Source organism: Plecotus auritus (genome assembly GCF_963455305.1).
Source record: "Plecotus auritus genome assembly, chromosome: 6".
In the NCBI taxonomy this organism is placed as follows: Eukaryota; Metazoa; Chordata; class Mammalia; order Chiroptera; family Vespertilionidae; genus Plecotus; species Plecotus auritus.
In genome coordinates, this window is record NC_137773.1 from 96,141,787 (window position 1) to 96,163,701 (window position 21,915).

Consider the following 21,915-nt stretch of genomic DNA (forward strand, 5'->3'; position numbering starts at 1 on the left):
AGCCCCCTCTTCCCACTGGCCCCTTTGCCCAGAAAGTGGGGGTGGGGGGAACCATCAACCAACCCATTTTACAAAGTGCTGGGAATTGGCACGCTGGGCAGGACCACCAACCAGAGACCCCCCTGGCCTCTGCCTGCCAGAGCCGCCTTACCTGCTCCAGGCTCTCCATGTCCACCCGCAACCCCGACAGCAAGGGCACCTCCAGGACAGCCATGTTGGAGGACCCTGCATGCAGCCACCTTCCGATAAGAGGAGAACGGGCTCAAATGCAAGCCCCCTGGTGGAATTCACGGCCCCCTCCGCCCCCACCACCCACGTGGCTGACGTCCTGCCCCGGTCCTCACTGGCAGGCCATCTGCACACACACGGTTTGCTGGTCATCCGTCAGCCCATTTCATAGCTGAGACACTGAGGCCAGGGAGAGGGCCTTGCTGAGGGTTCTGGGCCCAAGGGAAACCTCGTCACTCTCAGTGCCAGACCTCCATTTCCCCTTCTTTGACATGGGATGTGGCAATTGGCCTCTGGGGCCTGCTACCTGTGCTAGGTGTTGGTGACAGGAGGGAGGCTGACATTCAGAGAGAAACCTGCAGACTGCGGGTGCGAGGGGACAGAGTGGCCACCACCCTGGGAGGGTCGGGAAGCTCCCTGAGGATTGAGGCTGAGCGAGCCCACACCCAGATGGCACACATAGTGGGTTCTTTCTAACACTGGCAGGCTGGGGGCCCAGGTCAGGGCAGGTGCCACCGTTTGGGCTCCCAAATCTTGGGTGTTTGTAGCCAATGCCATCGCTGTCAAGGAGCTGGGCCTGACACAAGCACAGGGCAGGTGGCCTCACCTGGTGCACACCTCCAGGGTCACCTGGTACTCCTGGTGATGCAGGTCGGCTGCTGGGTCGTCGTCATCAGCAGAGGGTGCTGGTGCTGGGTGCCGGGGCCGCTCAGCCTCGGGCTCCTGGACACTCACGAACAGCTGGAAGGACGGCTTGGCCACCGGGTCTGGCACGTTGTAGGTGACATCAATCTGGGGTGGGTGAGAAGACCAAGTCTTAGGGCTCTGGGATTGTGTGGGGGAGCAAGGCAGGGACAGGTGGGAGAGGCCAGGCTGACGACGACAGTGACATCAGCAACGATTCCGGGAACTACGGTTACTCCATTTAGCCTTGAAATGGCCAGAGCTGTTTAAACAGACCATCATCCCATTTTTACAGGCCTCAAGCCAGGTCTGCCCGCTTCCAGGACTCTCTCTTTTACCTCCGCTGAGACCACTGTGCCATCTGGGCTCCCATTTTAGAGATGGGAAGGCTGAGGCTGCGAAGGTCTCCAGGCACACTTGCCTTCTCACACTCTCCAGAGCCCGTGAGGCCATCCTGCCCCCGCCCAGAGCTCAGCTAAACCTCAGGACCTGGTGACAGAGGGGCTATAGGGAGGGCCAGGGGGAAGCCAGTCAAATGGATCTTTCTGGAGGGACCCGATACCCAAGGGGACACGTGGTCACCTTCATTGGGCCCTGCCTTGGGCAGGGTGGGCTGCATACGGGGTGCTGACAGTCTGTCCTGGGGTCTCTCTCACATACCCACCCCGCATGCTGAGCTCAGAGCTGTGGCCCACCCCTCCCAGGGTCCCGGGTTCCAGGTGCCACTGTGAGCACCCTCACCTGCATCAGGCAGCAGCCTTCACCCTTGGCACTCACAAACAGCCCAGTGGGGAGGCTGGGGATCTGGGGAGAGAAGACACCGTGATCCCCCCGCAGACACACATGGGCGGGCGGGCAGCTGCCCCCACTCCCAGCCCTGGGAACACTCACCACTGCTGTCTGCAGAACCTTCTGGTTGGCCCTGTGCAGCTCGAAGGTCTCCTGGTAGTCCAGGTTGGTGGAGGCCAGTGAGATGGTGAGGTTGACACTGCCAGCATAGGACAGGATAGCATACTCTGCCAAGGCCTGCAGAGCCACACAGGTGTCCTGGGGACAGAAGGGGAGGCTGCCCTCAGCGCCAGGACCAGGCTGGCCAGCGGTCCCTCGGCTCCCCCTCCTGGACGGTGCTGACCCTGCACAGACCCGAGCCCCTTCCCTGGCCCTGCCCAGCTCGCCTGAGTGGAGGAGAAGCCCCCCAGGGCGTTCCGCTGCTGGGACAGCCACTTCACCACGGGCAGGGCAGTGGCCACGTCGCCCAGGAGGGTGTAGGTCAGCAGGGCGTAGGCCGTCATTTCCACCTCCGCTGAGACCACTGCAACGGGAGAGGCGGCTGGGCCCTTTGGCCGCCAGGACCCAAACCCAGGGCCCACGGCAGGCAGCGGGGGAGGGGCTGGCAGTACCTGCCTGGGAGACCCCGTCGCTGAAGCTCAGGAAGGTGTCCTTGCCCCCATCCTGGGAACCCGTCAGGCTCCAGTGGGTGACCCCGTCTGCAAGGCCAGGACGGATGAGAGCCACACCCCAGGACATTCAGCCTGGCATCCCAAGGTGGGCATCAAGGCTCGTGGTCTCAAGAAGAGACCCAAAGACTGGGCCCCAGTGGGGGGAGGGTGCCCGGCAGAGATGCTGGGACAGGAGGGGCCTTGGGACTGTCTCAGATCAGCAACTATGTGACAGACCCAGCCTTCCTGTACCCCTGGCGACATCACTAACCAATGGCCTCCCTCCTGGCTAAGCCCTGATGTGTCCCATGAAGTCACTCCCCACTTGCAAAGGCTCCTTCCCTGTGAGCTGTAAAAGGCCCTCAAACCCGGAGAAAACCAGCCACCCCGCTCCCCATCCTCAGCATTTAGTCCCAAATAGACACCAAGCAGCCGGCTGGCTGCTTTCAGAGTTTTGCTAACTTTTTCCCCCTTAAGTAGTGAAAACAACTTTTCAGGTGATGTCTGAATCAGAAAAGCCAGAATGGAAGCTCAGCCCCAGTGCGGCTGCTGGGAATAGGCGGCGGGGGGCGGGGGTCAGGGGGAGCGGGAGTGTGGGCAGTGAAGGGGGAGGGACTCAGTGTAGGGGCATTCCAAGAGGTCGCAGGTCAGTCAGTGACTGGCACTCCAGGGACACAATGGGAGTCATTTAGTAGTTGGGGAGACTGACACCCTGAAGACAGAAAGGCTGCCTGAAGCTCACCCTGTGATGGGGGCGGGGTGAGGACCAGCACCCTGCCAGGGATGATTTAAGGAAGCCTGGGGGACCCTCTGCTGGGGATCCCTGAGCAGTGTCCTCCCTGGTGGGGTTTGGGGGTCAGTGTTCCCTATTTTCTGGGGGAAGAAAGTGATGCTCAGGCACAATCCACATCATCAAATGACGCCACTAGGAGATGCAATAATAAGTGAATAATCCAACAAACAAAATGAAGTGAGCAAAAGATGCCTCCTTATTCCCATCGCATGAGTTCATGAACTGTTTCCTGGGCATCGTGGGTGGCCCCACACGGTGGCCACTGGGGTGGCAGGTATGGGACACCTACCCTGCGTGATGGCCAGGCTGCGGAGCCTCCGCAGGGCCACGGGGGCCGCCGGGCTGCGGAGCAGGGTCAGCGCATAGGCAGTCAGGGCACTGGTGTAGGGGTCTGAGGCCAGGGCTACGCTGGACTCCAGGAAGCGCTGCGCTCTGGCAATGGCACCCCTCTCCTCCTGGGGTGGGGGGAGTGGCAAGTGCAGTCCTGAGAGATCATTCTGCCCCCACCCCACCCCCACACAGCACCCCCACCTGCATGCCAGGGGAGAGCGCTGGATGGCTCACAGCCCCTTGCTTTTATGTTGGTGCCAGCATTTTCCATATGAAGTCTGAGCACAGCAGATCAATCCAGGGAAGCTCTGGGGACACAGGCAGAGCGCTGGCCGCCCCACCCACCTCACCTCATCACCAAGCTGGCCTCTGAGACCCACTGCTCGGCTTTTCTCGTCTTCAAGGCCTCGAATCAATGGTTGCCTCCTTCCAGAGAGTCCACCAACCCTGCTCACACTCACCCCACCCCAGTGTGAGTTGCTGGAGGACGGAAACCCAGTTTATTGTCCAGTGACGGGCTAGGTTCAGGGAAACTGCCCCAAAATAATGGTTAAGTGGGAAAATGAGTGATTGGAAGCATTCAAGAATTTAGCAAATGAGTCATGTGTTCCTGTGGGCACCAGGGGCGCCATGGAGTCAAGCTGACTCTGCTTTAGTGTCATAAAGATCGCAGAAGGCAGGGTCTCCCAAGCTTTCCATCTTTAGACCAGGACAGAGTGTGGGAGCTGCTGCGAGGGTGTGGTGTCGAGATGTAGCCTGTACCTTCTGGGGCAGGTGCCAGGGATGACACAGCAGGAGACCCAGACCCCAGGCCTGGCCCACACAGGCCTGCAGGGGAAATCGCTCGCTCATTCCTCCCGCTGACCTCTCGGGCCCCTGTGCTCACCTCGGAGGCCACATCCGTCTCCAGAAGTGCAGCCACTACATAGGCTGTCAGCGGAACTGTGCCATGGATCCCGCCCTGCAAGAGGATTCTTGGCTTCACTCCGAGCCAGAGGGGACAGCCCTCTCCGCACGGCCCAGCAGCACCAGGAGCAGGCAGGGAGCTCACCTGGATGTCCTTGTTCAGGATCCTGCCTATGGCCGGGAAGGAGCCGTCCACCTGCTGCTGCCGCACGATCCAGCCCTTGGCGGCTGCCAGCTCCCGGGGATCAATGAAGATGAAGCTTCGCGCCTGGGCAAAGGACTTCAGGACAAAGGCTGTGAGCCTGAAATAGGACCCAGGGGGCTGGGAGTTGCAGGACAGGGTCACCTCCCACGTGCCCGCTGAGGGACTGTGGGATACTCCCAAATCACCCTGAGCCTCCACTTCCTCATCTGTTAAACAGGTGAGTCCAGTCTGCCCTTCCAGGGCCGTTGAGAGCACTCAGTGGAAGTGTGTGGGCTCCCAGCTGGCCCAGGGATGGAGCCCAGTCTCCTTGCCAGACCCTCTCTCTCCAGCACCCAAGCCTTCCTACAAACTGGTCCAGTCCCACTTCCCCATGCCATGTGCATCAATGGTACAACTAAGAAAGTGGCCTGCCACACAGGAGCACCCACTAAATGAACAAGTGAATGAACGAATGAATGAATGAACATGAAATGAATGCATGGATGCACAGGAAACCATCTGTAACTGATCCTGAGTTTTAAAGCTTCAAGGCTGGATCCTGCTAGTCAAGCATTTAGGGAGAAGCACAAAAAGATTGTCCGTCCTGATGGACACCCGGCTCTGTGCTGAGCACGCCCACATCCTATCCCATTGTTTTCTTGGATCCCAGTCCTGGATGTATCCTGAGGAAACAGGCTCAGAGAGGTTGGGCATCTGGCCTAAGGCCACACAGCTCACAAGAGACACAGCCCCGTTTTCCCAGCTCCAGGTGGAGGCTGCTGCCGCCGCCTGTGCTTCCTACAGCCTCATCCGAAAGGGTTCTTCTCAGGGGAGGGGGAGGGAGGAGCCTTGGAGCGCCACGTCCCCACCACAGTGGGAAGGTGTGTAAAGAGTCATAGCTCACTGTTTCTGACCCGCAGAGGCCTCTGGGGGCTGCTGGGGCTTGGCCAGCTTTTGAAGAACGAGTCAATGGCTTTGGCCACCCGGGGGCAGTGTTCCTGTGGCCTTGCATCAAGGGCTATCAGCAAGACAGGGCCCTACGACCAAAACTGGGACAGTAGACAGACTGCTGGGGGATGGGAGACTGGGCAGGTCACCAAGCGCGGGCCCCTCTGGAGCACGTGAGCGACACTGTCACCGCAGGGCTCAGCCTGGCGTGTCCCACGCCCCCGGTCCTAGGCACTGCGGTTGTGCAGTGGACACTGTCAGCTTAAGGACAGGGCAGTCTCCACACCCACAGTTGCTGCAGGTGCCGCCAGGCTGGTGCTTTGGGAGGAGGGCCCTGGGGACAGTTGGGGGTGGCCTACAGTTTGTAAGCCCCAAAGTGGCCGAGGCAAATCCACAAACTTGCGTGGTCTGAGGATCCCAGGGAACAAGACCCAGGTGTGCCCAGCCCCCCACTGGGCCTGCCCTGGTCACTCCAAAAGTCAGAGGGAGCCCCTTGCAAGGGAAACCGGATGCCAGGCCACTCTTCCCGAGCACCTTGGCCTAGACCTCTCTAGCCATCCCTTCCGGCTCGGGGTCCCCATCCTCAGGTCCAGTGGGCCCAAAGGAGGCCCAGAGTGCCCGGACCCGTTCCCAAAAGGCCGGAGAACTGGGGCTTGGGGTCCCAGGGGCCAGGGGTCCCAGGGGCCAGGGGTCCCAGGGGCTCCGGGTCCCAGGGGCTGTGGTTCCCAGGCGCTCCAGGTCCCAGGGGCTGTGGGTCCCAGGGGCTACGGGTCCCAGAGACTGTGGGTCCCAGGGACTGTGGGTCCCAGGGGCTGTGGGTCCCAGGGGCTGTGGTTCCCAGGCGCTCCAGGTCCCAGGGGCTGTGGTTCCCAGGCGCTCCAGGTCCCAGGGGCTGTGGGTCCCAGGGGCTACGGGTCCCAGAGACTGTGGCCACAGCAGCAGAGACTGCCACCACCCTCACTGCACCCAGGCCTGGCAGAGTCTCCACTTCCCAGGCAGGCTCCTTGTCACCCTGGGGGTCAGGCCCCGAGCCCTGGCCTCGCTGTGCTGGATGAGGCCCTCTGTGGCAGCGCTGGGCGTGGGACTCACCACATGCTTCCTGAGGCGTCCCGCTCCCCAAAAGCACTGTAGGAGCCATCCCGGTGTTTATAGGTCAGCTGCCGTTGGTAGCCTGTGGGGTGAGCGGAGGTGACAGCATCCTCTGCTGAATGGCCTGGCCCCGGCCGGCCCATGTCCTACCCTGGGGACCACAAACAATGCCACAGCCACATCTGGGATCCTTGAAACTGCCCCTGTCACAGCAGGGCTGGCTAACGTGCACCATCTCAAGGCGACGCCCTCTGTCCCCAAGGGTGGGGACTGCTCCGCCCAATGGAGGCGCCACAGGGACCAGAGCAGGAGAGCAACAGGGGACAGGAGGGAGGAAGGGAGGGAGGTCAGGCAACTACGGGGGCCTCCAAGCTGGGCATTTGGTCTTATTATGAGGCCAGCAGGGGGCATGGGCAGTGCAAGCCTTGAAAGTGATTACAAACTGAACAGATCATGAGACTCAGAAATTCCACTCCAGCGATATTCAGACATGTCTTTACCCAGCCCATGAATGGGGCAATGCATGGCAGCACCATCCTGAAAGTCCTGAACTGGAGACTGCTCCAGTGCCCATCAATACACACATCATGGTCCCTCTACACAGCAACGAAAGGTGAAAGGACCCCACCATCCCCCAGCTCAGGGGGCAACTCTTACAACTCTTACGCTGTGGATGCCATGGTCAGAGCTCTAAGAGCAGAAAGCTCATCTGTGCTACTGAGGGCAGGAAAGTAAACCCAGATCCAACTCTGACATTTTATAGGACTTTTTTTTCCTATTCTAAATGTTTTTTATAATATTACTAGAGGCCTGATGCACGAAGATTTGTGCAAGAATGGGCCTTCCTTCCCCTGGCTGCCGGCACCGCCTACGCTCTGGCTGGAGCAGCCTTCCCACCTTCCCGCACTGCCCAGAGGCCCAGAGCGGCTGGGGCAGTGCCTGCGTATGCAAATTAACCCGTCATCTTTGTTGGGTTAATTTGCATACTCGCTTCTGATTGGCTGGTGGGTGTCACGAAGGTATGGTCAATTTGCATCTTACTCTTTTATTAGTGTAGAAGATTATATTGCTCTTGTTGGTTAAAAAAAATCTACATTTTTAAAAGATGCTGTTCCTTTCCCCCTGGCTGACTACCAGCACTCAGAGCCTTGTCCTCACAGGTGTGGCCCCAGCTCCTGCTGACAGTGGCAGATCAGGCTATCCAGAGTGGCCCCATTCACCCACTTCCTTCCCTCCCCCCATCTACTGTGCCTGGAGTGTGGGCTGCCCCAGCAGTCATGGCTGCCTTCCTCCCCACACCTTCTACCTCAGCAGATCCCCCAGTACCTTGTACCAGGTAATCAGTGGTCTCCCTCTCCATTTCGGGGCTGAGCTGCCTGGTTTTCTGAAGATACTTCAGGACAAAGACGTTGGGGGCAAAATGGATCATGTTTTGCTCTCCACAGCCAAAGGGCAGCCGCAGGAGGCTGCTGAGGTGGTTCAGGGTGGGCCCCATGACGTCTCCTGGGGAGAAGAAAAAGAGGGCTGGGCTGGGGGTCGGCCTTGCCCAGGGTCCTCGCTGTCTTTGGGACAGCTTTGCAGAGGTGGGAGCCCACCTGTGGCCTAACAGTGGCCGCCCCCACCTCTGAATGCTAGTGCTGCCATTTGGAACTGGACTGTACCCTGTCCAGTCAGCCCACCTGGTCTACCAGCTCTGGTGGCCACCTCATACACACCTCCCTGTGTTCCTTAGCTTGAACTTAGGTGTTCTTTCTCTACCTTTTCATTACGCTAAATGCTTTTTGCTTTCTGGCTTTTTAAACAGGTACATTCAAGGCTATGAATTTCCCTCAAAGTATGATTTTGCTGCACCTCACAAATGATAATGCATCAATATAGCCATTTAGACTTCTAAATCATTCTAAATATTTTTCTAACTTTTAATAAAAAATGTGATTTTTCTCCCTAATCATGAGTATTTAGATTTTTTAAAATTTATTTTAGAGAGAGAGAGGAAAGGAGAGAGAGCAAGAGAAACATCAACCTATTGTTCCACTGATTTATGCATTCATTGGTTGATTCTTTTTTTATATATGCTTTTATTGATTTCAGAGAGAGGAAGAGAGAAACATCAATGATGAGAGAGAATAATTGATCAACTGCCTGTTGCACATCCCCTATTGGGGATCGAGCCTGCAGCCCAGGTATGTGCTCTGACCGGGATTGAACTGTGACCTCCTGGTTCATAGGTCAACGCTCAACCACTGAGCCACACCAGCCGGGCTATTGGTTGATTCTTGTATATGCCCTGACTGATGGAACCCACACCTTGGCTTATGGGGATGCTGCTCTAACCAACTGTGCCACACGGCCAGGGCAGTATTTGGATTTTTAATAAAAGTTTCCATACATGGGTGGCTTTGTTGGTGCATTTTTTAATATATTTTTTTCTTTTATTTCTGGTCCTTATTCTCAACCCTTCAGCACTGCGTCTTCCTCTTCTTGGCCTCTCTGTCCCCCAAATTGCTGATGGGCCCTCCAGAATCCCCACTGTCCCCTGACCGCACCTCCTCTCCTTCCTTGGCCTTTCCTCCTGTCCCACTGCCTCCTCCCGTGCGGGGGCTGCCTGGCTACTTTCTCATCAACCCCCTCTGGGTTCCCCACTTCTTCTCTGCCCTTCTGCCCTATTGCGCTGAAGGCACTGGCACACGGGGCCAGCCTTCCCTCCTCTCCACCTCGGCCCACGTGCATCCTCCCCTATGCCCATCACCTCCATTTGGGCCACTAACCCTCCCTCTCAGCCACCTCTAACTTAACCTTGTACTTCAGAAATCAACTCCAATATCTTCTGATCCAGCCACAACCACCAACCTCCCTGAGCCCCAGGGCTTCCACTCTCTGATGTCAGAGACCTAAGACCCCTCAGTCAGGTCTGTCTGCCCCTCCTGGCCTCTCCCCCTCTCACCACCCTTCCAGCTCCCACAGTGCTACTTCCCACTTCCGTGCCTGAGCTACAAAAGACAATCCACAGCCCCAGAGACCCCTGGTCACAGCCTCTTGCCCCTGTCCAACCAATGTTCTAGATGCCTGCCCTCTCACAGGACCCCACTCCCCACCCTGTACCTGGCTGGTTTCACCTGGCCATTTGGCCTTCTTTGCACATCACCCCAGCTCCATTGCCCCTGGAGTTTATCACCTACCCCTTGGGGTCACCCTACATAGGGCTTGGACTGTGAAGGTTGGACCTGCCTTCTCGGCCAGACAAGGAGCTCCTCAAGGGTAGGGTTGGGATCATCTCTGGGACTGTCCCCAGAGCCCCGCATGGAGAAGACACTAGAAACTATTTGTCGGGAGAGAGTGGGTGGGTGGCTGGAGGCCCCGGGGGCACAGGTTCCCAGCAAAGCCCAGTGGGACCTGAGCCTGAAGAGGCCACCTTGCCCTCTAGGCTCTTGCCCGTCCTCCCAAGCCAGGCTGCGGAGCAGACACACCTATGAGGGAAGCGGCCGCCCGCTCCGAGCCAGGGATGGCACTGTGTGGGACCCCCAGGGTGAAGGCCTCGCTGTAGCTCTCATCCACCTCCATCTTCCTCCAGATGCGGAACTCGCCCATGGAGCCCCAGCCCGTGGAGAAGCCAATGAACTGGACCTCTGGTGCCTTGGGGAGGGTCCAGGTCATGATGACAGACTCGTTGGATGGCTCTGGACCATAGCCAACCTGAAAAAAAGAGGCCGAGGCCGCTGGAGGCTGGAAGAAGGCACACAGTGGCGCTCAGGCAGCAGCGACACAGGCTACAGGGCCAAGGTCAGAGACACTAGAGATTATCCTATCCATTAAATGGCCAACAGAGACACAAGCATGGCACCTACAGGTTCCGAAGTGACCGGGCGCCCTGGAACCTCTGGGCCTTTGCACTTGCTGTTCCCTCTGCCAGGAACATCCTTCACTCTGGTTTGCCCAGTTGGCTATGTCCCTCCTCTAGGAAGCTGTTTCAGGTGTTCCTTTTCTACAGCCCCTCTCCTTGGATCAGAAAGTACCCTGAGCCCCTTTTTACCTGTTCACACCCACTTTCCTTCTCCCTAACCCCCCACCACCACTCAGCTCCCAGATCCCCAGGCGCTTCCTCTACCATAGCTCTCACCACAACTCCGGGAAGACTGTGAGAAACTTGAGGGGCCGCCCTCTGTCTATCCTCCCTCCTCCCCACCCCTCCTCAGAGCCAGACACAGAGCAGGAAGCAGTCAAGGTCAAAGAACCGCGAGGTTCCCGTGCCCAGCCAGGCCAGCCCAGCCGTGCCTGGATGAGCCCGCCATGCCAGCTGATCCAAAATGTTCGGAACTCATCCCAGGAGAGGATCTTGGCTGTGTGTGTGCTGGCCACGGGCTCGCCCATCTTGCTGGTGGAGATCCAGGACCTGGTGTTCTGGTGTCCCCCCAGGACGATCTCAATCATCCCCGCTGTGTCTTGGGGCCCGGGGGACAAGGCCACGCGGGCGTCGTTGTGGGCTCGCACGGCCAGGTCGAAACGAGTGAGGCGCTGTGGCCGCTGCACGTACTGGAACTCGTACTTGTTGGGCGTGGAGATATGAACTCTCTCTGGATGGAGGAAAGGAAGAGGGGGCATTGTGGGTCGCCTGAAGGCCCCACCTCTCTGTGCCTGCTCTTAGCGCTGAGAATTGGGACCATGGGGAGTGGGTCTCACTGTGGCTCAGTCAGCAGCTGCAGAGGCATGGCTGCTGCTGGCGTAACGGCGGCTTGTCCAGTAGCACAGAAAAGAAGTGCTCTCAGGGATACTTCCTACAAAAGATGCACAAGACCTGTACACTGGGAATGGGAAATGCTGCTGAAACTAAAGAAGACCCAAGTCAGTGGGGAGCCAGATACGTTCGTGGGTCTGAAGACAATATTTTGAGATATTAATCTATAGATGTGATATCATCCCAACAAAATCCCAGCAGGGTCTTTGGAGAAATTGCAAAGCTGATTCTACATGGAAATGCAAGACCTAGAAGAAGCAAAACAACTTTGATAAGAAAGAATTGAGTTGGAGGACTCACCCCATATGACATTAAGACTCTAAAGCTACAGGAATAGCCACTGGTGTGGCTCAGTGGTTGACCATCACCCTATGAACCAGGAAGTCATGGTTTGATTCCCGGTCAGGGCACATGCCTGGGTTGCAATTCCCCTCCCCCAGTAGGGGGCATGCAGGAGGCAGCCGATCAATGATTCTCTCATCATTGATGTTTCTATCTTTCTCTCCGAAGGGTGTGTGTGTTCCTCTGCCAGGAACGTCCTTCACTCTGGTTTGCCCAGTTGGCTATGTCCCTCCTCTAGGAAGTTGTTTCAGGTGTTCCTTTTCTACAGCCCCTCTCCTTGGATCAGAAAGTACCCTGAGCCCCTTTTTACCTGTTCACACCCACTTTCCTTCTCCCTAACCCCCCACCACCACTCAGCTCCCAGATTCCCAGGCGCTTCCTCTACCATAGCTCTCTCTCCGAAGGGAGAGAAAGATAGAAACATCAATGATGAGAGAGAATCATTGATCGGCTGCCTCCTGCATGCCCCCCACACACACACACTGGGGATCAAACCTGCACCCCGGGCATATGCCCTTGACCAGAATCGAACCTGGGACCCTTTAGTCCACAGGCTGACGCTCTATTCACTGAGCCAAACCAGCTAGGGCAAATATGTATTATAAATTTTTTTAATTCTCAAAAAATAAATAAAACAAAGCTACAGGAATCACAACAGTGTAGCTTTGCTGTCAACATAGACAAATCCCCAATGGAACAGAACAGGGAGTCCAGAAATGGACACAGACATGTATGAACAACTGACTTTCAACAAAGCTGTGAAGGCAATTCCAGAGAGAAAGAAAAGCTTTTCAAGAAATGGTGCTAGAGCCCTGGCCAGTAGCTCAGTGGGTTAGAGCGTCATCCCGATATGCCAAGGTTGTGGGTTCAATCCCTGGTCAGAGCATATGCAAGAATCAACCAATGAATGCATAAATAAGTGGAACAACAAATAGGTTTCTCTTTCTCTCTCTCCCCCAACCCTCTCTCTCTTTCTCTCTTTCCCTCTCTCACTCTCTCCCCCTCCCTCTCTCTCTCCCTCTCCCTAAGAAAGAAAGGAGAAAAGAAAGGGTGCTGGAACCACTGGCTATCCAGATGCAGAAAAATAAACTTTGATCCATATCTTGCATGGTCTCCAAATATTAACCCAAAATGGGTTGTAGCCATTTTATAAATATAAAACCTAAAACTGTAAAACTTTGAAAAGAAAATGTAGGATTTGGCAAAGATTTCTTAGATACAATCCCTAAAAAGAAAAACTGATAAATTGGACCTTGTCAAAATAAAGAACGTCTGCTCTCGGAAAGATACCATTAAGAGAACGGAAAGACAAGCCACGGAGTGGGAGACAGAGCTCTGCCAAGCACTGGACCGGTTAGGGGCTGGTATTCAGAATACACAGTCATGCCAAACGCCTGGGCAGTGGGAAGGTCGTTCACTGAGGGCTGGACATCACCCAAGGACTCCAGACCCTCAGCTCTGTCTCCTGCAAAGCCCCCTGTGACTGCCCGGTGCCCAGCCCGGCCCAAGCTCCAAGCTGGACGGCTTCTCAGGCAGGATCTGGATGGAAGGGGACAGACTGCCCCACAGGCAGCCCAGGCTCACATTCCACCCAGCATTTCCATGACTCCACCAAGGCAGAGGTATGGCCCTTCTCCGGCCACTCCACCCACTGGGCACTCTCTGTACCCATTTCCTGTTCACGTGCAGGCATAATGCTAATTTAAGGGGAGTCACGGCAGACCCCAGATCCCCACCTTCTGGAACTCACTTTAATTTCCCATGTCCTCCTCTGCTGCGCCAAGGTCTGGGTCTCCCTAATTCCTCAGTGTCACTCTAATACCCCTTCCCTGGACCCTGGGCTCTACTCCTGCCCACGGTCACTCTTCTCGTTGGCATCTACAGTCTGCAATTGTGTACATTCACTTCCTGTGCCACAGGTGTCCAGCCCTCACTCTGGTTTATGGTTGTCCCCAGACAGAACATCTCCGTTCTCTGCTGCTGGGTCCTCAGCCCCCAGGCAGGGTGGGTGCCTACTTAGCAGCTGGAGAGCTGCAACACTGCAGGGGTAAGGGCCAGAGTCCTCAGTGGGGTGGGCCTGGGGACTCACCGTTGGGACAGAAGAAAGCACTGTAGGTGTATGTGCGGGGAGCTCCTTCGGGCTGAAACAGAAATGGGAAAAACCGTGTTGGGTGGCAGTCAGGAGAGGGTGCAACTGCTCCCCCATGGCAGCGGCTCCAGCTCTGGACACTGCAGGGTGATGCCAACTTCACAGCTACACAGAGAAGGACTGGGCTGCGCACCTCCCAGGTGCAAGTAGGGAAACTGAGGCTCCCGCTCCCTTCCCTGGGCTCTAATCAAACAAACTCACCAACCAATCCTGGACTTGTCATGCTCCCCACACCCCCACTTGCCCTCCTGGCCACCCTCTTCCATCGGGCTCCCAGCCCAGCTTCCCTCTCGGGGTGGGGAACACTATGACTTGAAGGCCACCATGACCTAAGGCCCCATCTGATGTCCTTCAGCACCCAGAAGGGGATGCCTGCGTCTGCCAAGGACAGGGTCTCCATCCCACTGTCTGTCCCAAACATCCCCTGTCTCCTGTCTCTTCCACCCATGCTCCTGCTCTGCCCCTTCCACAGACATCTCCCAAGTAGCAGAAGACAGCTTAAAAGGAGGCACCCAGAACTGAACCCAACAACATGCCCCTCAGAGTTTGGTGTGACCAGCACAGCCCCGTGGGACTCTCAACTCGCAACACCTCTTTTATCCCACAAAACTAGTAAGTTAGGGCCACACTTTCCTAGAGAATCCCAGGCCGATTTGCCACGGCCTGCTCTGTGCCATGGAGAGGGGCCAGATGCTGCAGTCTTCTGGAGAGGAAGCCCCCTCACCTGCTCCAAGGCCCCGAGGGAAAGAAACCAGGGAATTCCTAGGGAACAGAGCCCTGGCCAAGTGCCCTGGGCGAGGGCGAGGGCGTGGGCTCACCTCAACGATCACGCTGCGCCTGAGGTGGTCCCGCCCGGTGGGGACCCTCCTGTCCGCGTTGCTCTCCTCTGCGTGTTTGCTGGGCTTCCCGTCCCGGCAGCAGCTTGTTTCTCCGTAAGCTAGGACTTTGGCTGCAGAGATTTGAGTGCTCAGTGCTGCTCTCAGAGCAGGGAGCTGTCCTGTCCCCCTTGGAGCATATATGCACATGTATGTGTGCGCATGCACGCACATGTGAAAGCTGCACGTTGTGTGTATGCATATGCTCTGTGTGTCTGTGCATGTGTGCGTTTGTGTACATGCATGTGTGTGCGTTTGTACATGCACACGTGTGTGCTACATTGGTTTGGCGCCTTAAGAACCCGGCTCTAGCAGGTAAGGCCTCAAGCCCCATCCTCAGGGGCCCCTCCCCCATGTGCAGACCATTCCCTCTGGCCTGCCTCCCCAGCTGCTGTCCTGCCCTTCAAGACGGGCCCGCCCCGCACCTGCTCCCCCCGCCTGCAACCCCCTGCCGCACCTCGCCCATGCCTGTGGTCAGGGCCTGGGCCCCTTGCTGGCCTGGAGGGGTGCCCAAAGAACAGGGCCCTCACCTGTGATGTTGCTGAGCCCCAGGTCGCTGAAGGACAGGACCACCCAGATGGGCTCAGTCTCCCCAGAGGCCACGCACATCTTCTTGGTCAGATGACGTTTGCCGGGATGACCGACAAACCGGATGCCCTTGGGAACGGAGATCTTCACATACACCTGCAGGGGGCGGGCTCATGGTGCCCGAGTCTGTGCGACTCCCAGCACATCCTCCTCCCACCGCCACCATCAGCCTGCCAGCCCTCCCCAAAAGCTGTGCCCTCCTGGGAAGCCCCCTTTCCAGTTCTAACCAGAACCAATACTCGCAGTGTCCTGCGGGGAGCCCCCTTCCTCCCTCAGCTCCCCACCCCCCACAGGTCCAGTTCCCCCTCAGACCAAGACCAGTTCAAGGGCAACCTCGCCACAGCCACCCCGGGGCATCGAATGACGAGCCACTCCCCGTGCAGGCCCCACAGAGCAGTCCTCTGAGACTCTCTCCAACCACCGGGGTCTACAGCATCGTAACAGCTCTGCGTGTGCACCATGTGTCTCTGTGGACATGTGTCCCTATAACCCCAAATCTAGGACAGGCTCTTTGCTCCACATCTGTTTGTCCAGCCAGCATATATGAAGTACCTCGTGGGGGCAGGTGCCCTGCTAGGAGCTAAAGAAAGAGAACTGAATGAACCACGGAGCCTGTGGGAGTGAGTGGGACCAGGCTGAACGCTCACGCCCAGTTTATAGATAGGAACACTGAGAAGGAATGAGCTGGTAGTTTAGCCAAGCTAAAGCCCAGGGGGTCCTCTGAGGAAAGTGAGGCACAGAGGTGTTGAGACCACGCCCCAACCCCCAGCAGCCTCGGCGCCCTTCAGGTCACAGATTCCAACCACGCCCTTGACAGATGTCCTCGTTTTTCAGGAAAAGCCAGAAATCTGTTTGGGAGGAGCAGCGTCTCAGTTTCCACGGCGTCTCCGGTGTGGGGCCACACCTCACATCTGCTGTCGGTGTGAAATAAGCCAGAAGCCCGGGGGACGCTGTGCACACGGGCAGGGCCTGGAGAAGGCCAGCTGGCCGGCTGAGGCCGACACCTGCGGCCGGAACTCTGGGCCAACCTGCAGAGAGCAGCAGGCTTGCTCCGAGCTGGACCCCTGACCCTGTGCCCCGCTTACCTCTCCGCCCTGACCTCAGTTTCCAATCGCCGCCCCTGAGAGCTGCCTCGAACCATTGGGAGCCCTCCTCGCCTCCCTTCCTCTCACCCTCCAGCAGGCATCCAGGCTGAGATGGGGCTCAAAGATGACAAGGTCAGGGAGGATGGTCTCCCCAAGATGCACCGAATCAGGGCCCCCCAAACACCCCTTCCCCACTGTGCCCCTATCAGATCTTGGTTCTCAAGGGTCCCTCCACCTCACCTGCCATCCTTCCCTGTCACCAGGTTCTGAAATCCCCCAGCCTCCAAGGTCAGCCTCCTCCAGGGGAGCTGCTATGGGTTGAACTGTGTCCCCCAAAAAAGATATGTTGAAGTCCTAACCCCCCACAACCTGTAAATGTGACCTTATTTGGAAATAGGGTCATCAAATTACAATGAGATCTTAGCGTGGACCCTAATCCAATATGACGGGGGTCCTTCCTTATAAAATTTGGACACAGACATTCACAGAGGGAAGGTGGCCACGTGAAGACAGGGCAGAGATGGGAGCGATGCAGCCACAAGCAAAAGGAACACAAGGGTTGCAGCAGCCACCAGAGGCCAGGAGAGCCATGCCGGAGACCAATTCCAGCATGTCAGCAGGGCTGAATCATCTGGGAATGGCTAACGGCATTTCCCCAAACCTGAAAAGGATGCATAAATGATTGCTTGCTGCCAGACAGCTGAGGGCATCTTAATCTACATGTTTTTGCCTCCTACTGGCCAAACACCTGAACAGCTGAAGGCAATTCCCCAATCTGACAATGGATTCTGTACCTAACCCTACCCTTCGATGTGTATATCTACCTCACCTTGGGACAAATTGTGTTAATAAAAAGCAAGGGGTCCTGAGACGAGGAGAACTTAGTTCCTTTAGCTAAGTCTTCTCTGACTCCCCATAATGCCTTCCAAAATTATGTTTCATCTCTGGACCCTTATTTAATTTACGCACAGCGCCTTCTTGATGCTGGATCAAGACCACCGGCATTAGAGCCATGCAACACTCTCCCTCAGAGCTTCTAGAACGAGCCAACTCTGCCCACATCTGACCTCGGACTCTGGCCCCCGGAACTGTGAGAGGATAAATTGCTATTGGTTTAAGCCACCCGGTTTGTGCTACTTCATTACGGCTGCTACAAGAAACTGACACAGAAGCCTTTTCCATTTCCTCCAAGAGGGAGCTGTGGCCCCCACTGTACACCCCCCGTCCCAGATGGGTGTATGAATTTCAGTGTCCAAAAATAAAGATCAATGCTGCAGCTGCGTCTGTTCATGTACATATCGTCTATGATGGCTTTCCTGCTGCAACAGAGACCAATATGTACGGTCAGGCCCTTTACAGAGGAAGTGTGCCGACCCCTGCTCCATGCAGGCTAGGAGTCAGGCCAGGGGGCTCCGTGGCATCTGCACCCCCACCCTGCCAGGCACACATCCCCATCCAGCCCCGCCCCAGCTTAGGTGGCTCCTGCCTCTGCCTCCTCAACAACACAGATGCTGTCCACTCCAGACCCCACCCTGTTTCCCAATATCACAGATGCCATTTCCATGGCCCGAGGATGACCCCACTTCCCATACCTCCCCAATACCACAGATGCTCACCCCATGGCCTCCCCAGGATGACCCCATCTCTCCCCTGCTTCCCTGATAGCAAAGATGCTATGCTCCTCCAACATCCCCCGGACGACCCCCCACAACACACACTTCCTGATATGGATGCTGCCCCTGCAGCAGGAAGGGCTGTGCGGGGCGGGCTCAGTACCTCAGTGCAGGTGCCCATGTAGTTGTAGATGCTGAGCGGGATCTTGACCTGCTCTCCGCGGACCACCTGGGGGGGCAGCGTGAAGTCCACAAAGAAGGGCTTGAAGGTCTTCAGCAAGGAGGGCGTGGCGATGCCCAGGCCCCACACCGAGGACAGACCCGCAGCCTCGCCCACCCAGCTGGTGATGGAGTCGGGGACCTGCACGCTGAACGTCTCCTCGCCAGACGGGTCACTGCGGAAAGATGGACAACCTGTGGGCCCTTCTCCGGGGCCATGCTGCCGCGGCTAGGTGAGAACAGATGACCCTAGCCACACGGCCTAAGCCCAGGAAGGTACCCCCTGCAGCTGTGAAATAATCATTTAAGACACCATGAGCATGTGACAGCAGAAAGCCGTCCCTCTGCCCTGACTCTCTGTGAGGGTCAGAAATGTGAATGGCTCTCAGGATGAGAGCCCATAGGGACACAGAATACGGGTTCAGAGGTACAAACTTTAGCAGGGCATGCTCCACCCAGTTTACGGGAGAAGATGCTGAATCGAGGGGACCACTCACTTAGGGCATGCCTGTGAGTCCCAGAAAGGTGTGTCCCCATCCTGACCCCTGTACCTGTGAATGTGGCCTTATTGGGGAACAGGTCTTTGCAGATGTTAACAAGCGGTCATGCTGGAGTAGGTGGTCCCTAACCCAATAACAGGCGTCCTTATAAGAAGAGGGAACTTCTGATACAGAGCGGGAAAGGCCTTGGGAAGACAAGGCAGACACAGGGGCAGGGGGCCATGGGGAGACAGAGGCAGACATTGGGGTGATGTGGCCACAAGCCAAGGACGCTTAGAGCCCCCAGAAGCTGGAAGAGACAGTGAAGGATCCTCCCCTAGAACCTCCGGAGGGAGCTCAGCCCTGCCGACACCGTGCTCTTGGACTTCCGGCCTCCAGAACCGTGAGAGAGTAAATCTCTATTGTTTTAAGTCCCCGGCTCGTGATCACGTGTTACCACAGACCCAGGAAACTGATACAGTAACCCCCCAAGAAGAAAGAAAGACCATAAAAAGGCTTAGCAATAATTTTTAAATTGATCACATGAAACAATATTTGGGGCATATGTAAAATATATAATTCAAATGAACTCCACCTGTTTCTTTTTATGCCTCTGACATGGCACTAGGAGGTTTGAAATTACATATCTGACAGCACTGCTCAAACCCACGCCAGATCCTCCCTGCCCCCGCCAGTGGCACGCTGATGGCTCTGGGATGGCCCTGGGGACAAACCCTATTGTCTCCTTTGCAGTTCCAGGATGTCCTTTTGCGATTTGCCTTGGCATTTGGTGCAAACATGCTCGTTGGGAAATAAAACCTTTAACCCGAGAAGCCTAAGAACGGAAGCCGGAATCGCTCCTGGGCTGGCAGGGGCCAGGCTGCTGCTCCTCCCCTGCCCATCCACCTCTGTCCACTTCCGGAGCCTGACCCAGGCAGGCCTCACGGGGCAGCCAGACACCCCAGCCTACAGCTTGCAGAGACCACACTGCCGGTCAGGCCCCGCAGTGCCTGCGTACCTATCGTCCCCTTCTGTGAGGGTCACACGCTGCCGCCCCCTCCACAGCTCAAGCCCAGCCTCTTCCCAGTTGGCAGAACTTTCATGGCTTAGTATGGTCACAGCCAACAGAGGGGGAGGGAGCACCTCAAGTCTCAAATCCCTGGTTGCAACCCTATGTGGCTCTCCACATTCCCCACCACAGCCCATGCTGCCTTCACCTCCACAAACCCCCTCCTCTAGGCCCTTCCAGCTCACTCCAACCTGCTCTTGTCCATGCTGGTCCTGCCACCTGGACACCTTCCCTTTCTTGTTTGTCCATCTTGTGGGACTCAGCTTAGGCTCCACCTGCTCTGGGCGCCTCTCCAGCTTCTCCAAAGGGCTCCTCTTCCGCCTCTGGAGCCCCGTGCCCAGCCCGTCATGAGAACATGAAGCTTCAGTAGGATTGGTGCCAGGAATGGTACCACATCACCCCTGTCTTGGTACCATTCCTGGCACCAAAAGCATCACCTGGCACCCAGAAAGCAGATACACAATTGAATGATGATGGCCAGACAGCCCATCTTAAGTCTGGGGTCCCAGAGCAAAATGCAATAACCTGGATCTATTCTGACGGGGAGTTAAGCCTTCCCACAATGGGCACACACACATCTGTGAAACAGCCCGAGGAACCCCGGCGGGGAGCTCTGTTCTGTGCGGAGCCCATGCCATGTGCCTCGTGGCACCTCGTGCCTAGAAGGGGGACCTGGCTCAGGAGGCAGCACCCCAATGGCCCGGGGTCTGAACTTTCAGGCCACCACTGCCTTCTACTAGTGCCATTGGGGTCTCATACTGAGCATTGCAAGAAAAAAGCCGATGGCATCCTGCAGGAATTTGCCAGGGCCCTGCTGCTTCAAGAACTAAAAGGAGGAAAATGTGGAAAGGAAATGTGCTGAGAAAAGCAGCCTGTGTTTTGGGCAGGCGTCCGAGTCCCCTGAGGCGTGAGGAGGAGGTAGGTGGGGTCGAGTTCCTGTTCCAGGGAACTGTAATGGTTTTAATGAGCTCGTTATGCAAACAGGGCGGATAGAGTTACCCCCAGAGGGAGCCGTGAGAGGCACAGAGCCCTTACATTTTAAATGTCATGGGCAGATGTCAGAGGCTGCAGCAGGATTCAGGGCTGGCTTCATGGCTTTGGGTTTTACGTGTTAGAAAAAGATGCCCCAAGTCTCACTCAGATGGGGGTGTCGAGCTGCAGGCGAATCCCCTGCGAACCATCTGGACTTATGTGAATGCCCCAGCGCGGCCCACAAAGACGGCGAAGGAAGGGAGCCTTCCTGTACCTGATGTTGAGACAGTGCCAAATCCAGGTTTCCGGGAAGAAGGTCCTTCTCCTCTTCTCTGCTCTGGCGGGGGCGGGGAGAGAAGTAATTAAAGGTCCATGGTCATAACTTAATTCTGTTCCCTGGCAGGTTAGCATTCTACTCCATTAGGACGTAACATGTTAATTCTCTGACTCGGCAGGGTTAACGTTCTACTAGATTAGGGCTAGAAGTGAGGCATCAAAGGCTTGGCAGAGTCACCTTCCAATGAGAGTGCTTCAACTCGGAATTTAGAAGGTAAGAAGGGCCGCAGGGACTACCCCAAACCCTCCCCTTGGGTTTGTCCTGTTTTTCTGCACCATCACATGAGCTCTTCCCCACCCCAACCACTCCCATTCGGCCAGAGCGCCTTTCCTCATTGGTCCATCCTCAGAAGCCTCACACTCCCCCTTCCCTGGAGGCTGTCCCTTCACTTAAAAATAATAAGAAGCCCAACTCGAAATTTAGCAAAATGGCTCAGAATTTAAAAATGGTCATATTCTTTCAACCTGTAATACCTCTCCTAGGAATGCACCCTGGAGATGCCCACAAACACCTGTGCCAAGACAGACAGATGGAGTAGTTCATGGCAGCCCTGTGAGAATTAGCAAACAGCTGGAATCTCCATCAGCAGGGGACTAGTTAATCACATGACACTACATTCATACAGCAGAATATTATATGTCAGTGAAAAAGAGGGAGATAAGCATATACTGTATATACAGATAGGGACTGTCTCCAAGACTTATTGTTGACTTTAAAAAGGGAGGTACAAAACAGTATTATAGTCTCTCCCATTTTTTTTTAATCCTTATATATGCACCCAAAAATTCTAGAAGGGTATCTAAGAAATTATTGGCCATGGTTGTCTCTAAGAAGGGAATACGAGACTCTGGAGA

At 56.2% G+C, this 21,915-nt stretch overlaps 1 protein-coding gene across 4 annotated transcripts in view; it reads right to left on the bottom strand.

The window, feature by feature from the left end:
* The window catches only part of CPAMD8 (C3 and PZP like alpha-2-macroglobulin domain containing 8), a gene marked incomplete at its 5' end in the record, with an annotated part of 63,702 nt that overhangs the window by 7,983 nt on the left and 33,804 nt on the right, over window positions 1–21,915 (bottom strand). For 3 of the 4 annotated variants that reach the window (XR_013960835.1, XM_080672664.1, XM_080672663.1), the window contains 16 exons: window positions 152–239; window positions 836–1,020; window positions 1,654–1,716; window positions 1,804–1,959; window positions 2,088–2,224; window positions 2,313–2,399; window positions 3,434–3,599; window positions 4,361–4,435; window positions 4,526–4,682; window positions 6,602–6,683; window positions 7,928–8,104; window positions 13,765–13,816; window positions 14,643–14,773; window positions 15,230–15,383; window positions 18,149–18,380; window positions 20,999–21,061. Coding sequence is in view for 3 of the 4 variants with exons in the window: in XM_080672664.1 (XP_080528790.1) it covers window positions 152–239; window positions 836–1,020; window positions 1,654–1,716; window positions 1,804–1,959; window positions 2,088–2,224; window positions 2,313–2,399; window positions 3,434–3,599; window positions 4,361–4,435; window positions 4,526–4,682; window positions 6,602–6,683; window positions 7,928–8,104; window positions 13,765–13,816; window positions 14,643–14,773; window positions 15,230–15,383; window positions 18,149–18,380; window positions 20,999–21,061 (2,005 nt within the window). Of the gene's footprint in view, window positions 1–151; window positions 240–835; window positions 1,021–1,653; window positions 1,717–1,803; window positions 1,960–2,087; window positions 2,225–2,312; window positions 2,400–3,433; window positions 3,600–4,360; window positions 4,436–4,525; window positions 4,683–6,601; window positions 6,684–7,927; window positions 8,105–10,068; window positions 10,295–10,873; window positions 11,173–13,764; window positions 13,817–14,642; window positions 14,774–15,229; window positions 15,384–18,148; window positions 18,381–20,998; window positions 21,062–21,915 lie in introns of all 4 variants that reach the window. The other variant, XM_080672665.1, reaches the window with a different exon arrangement.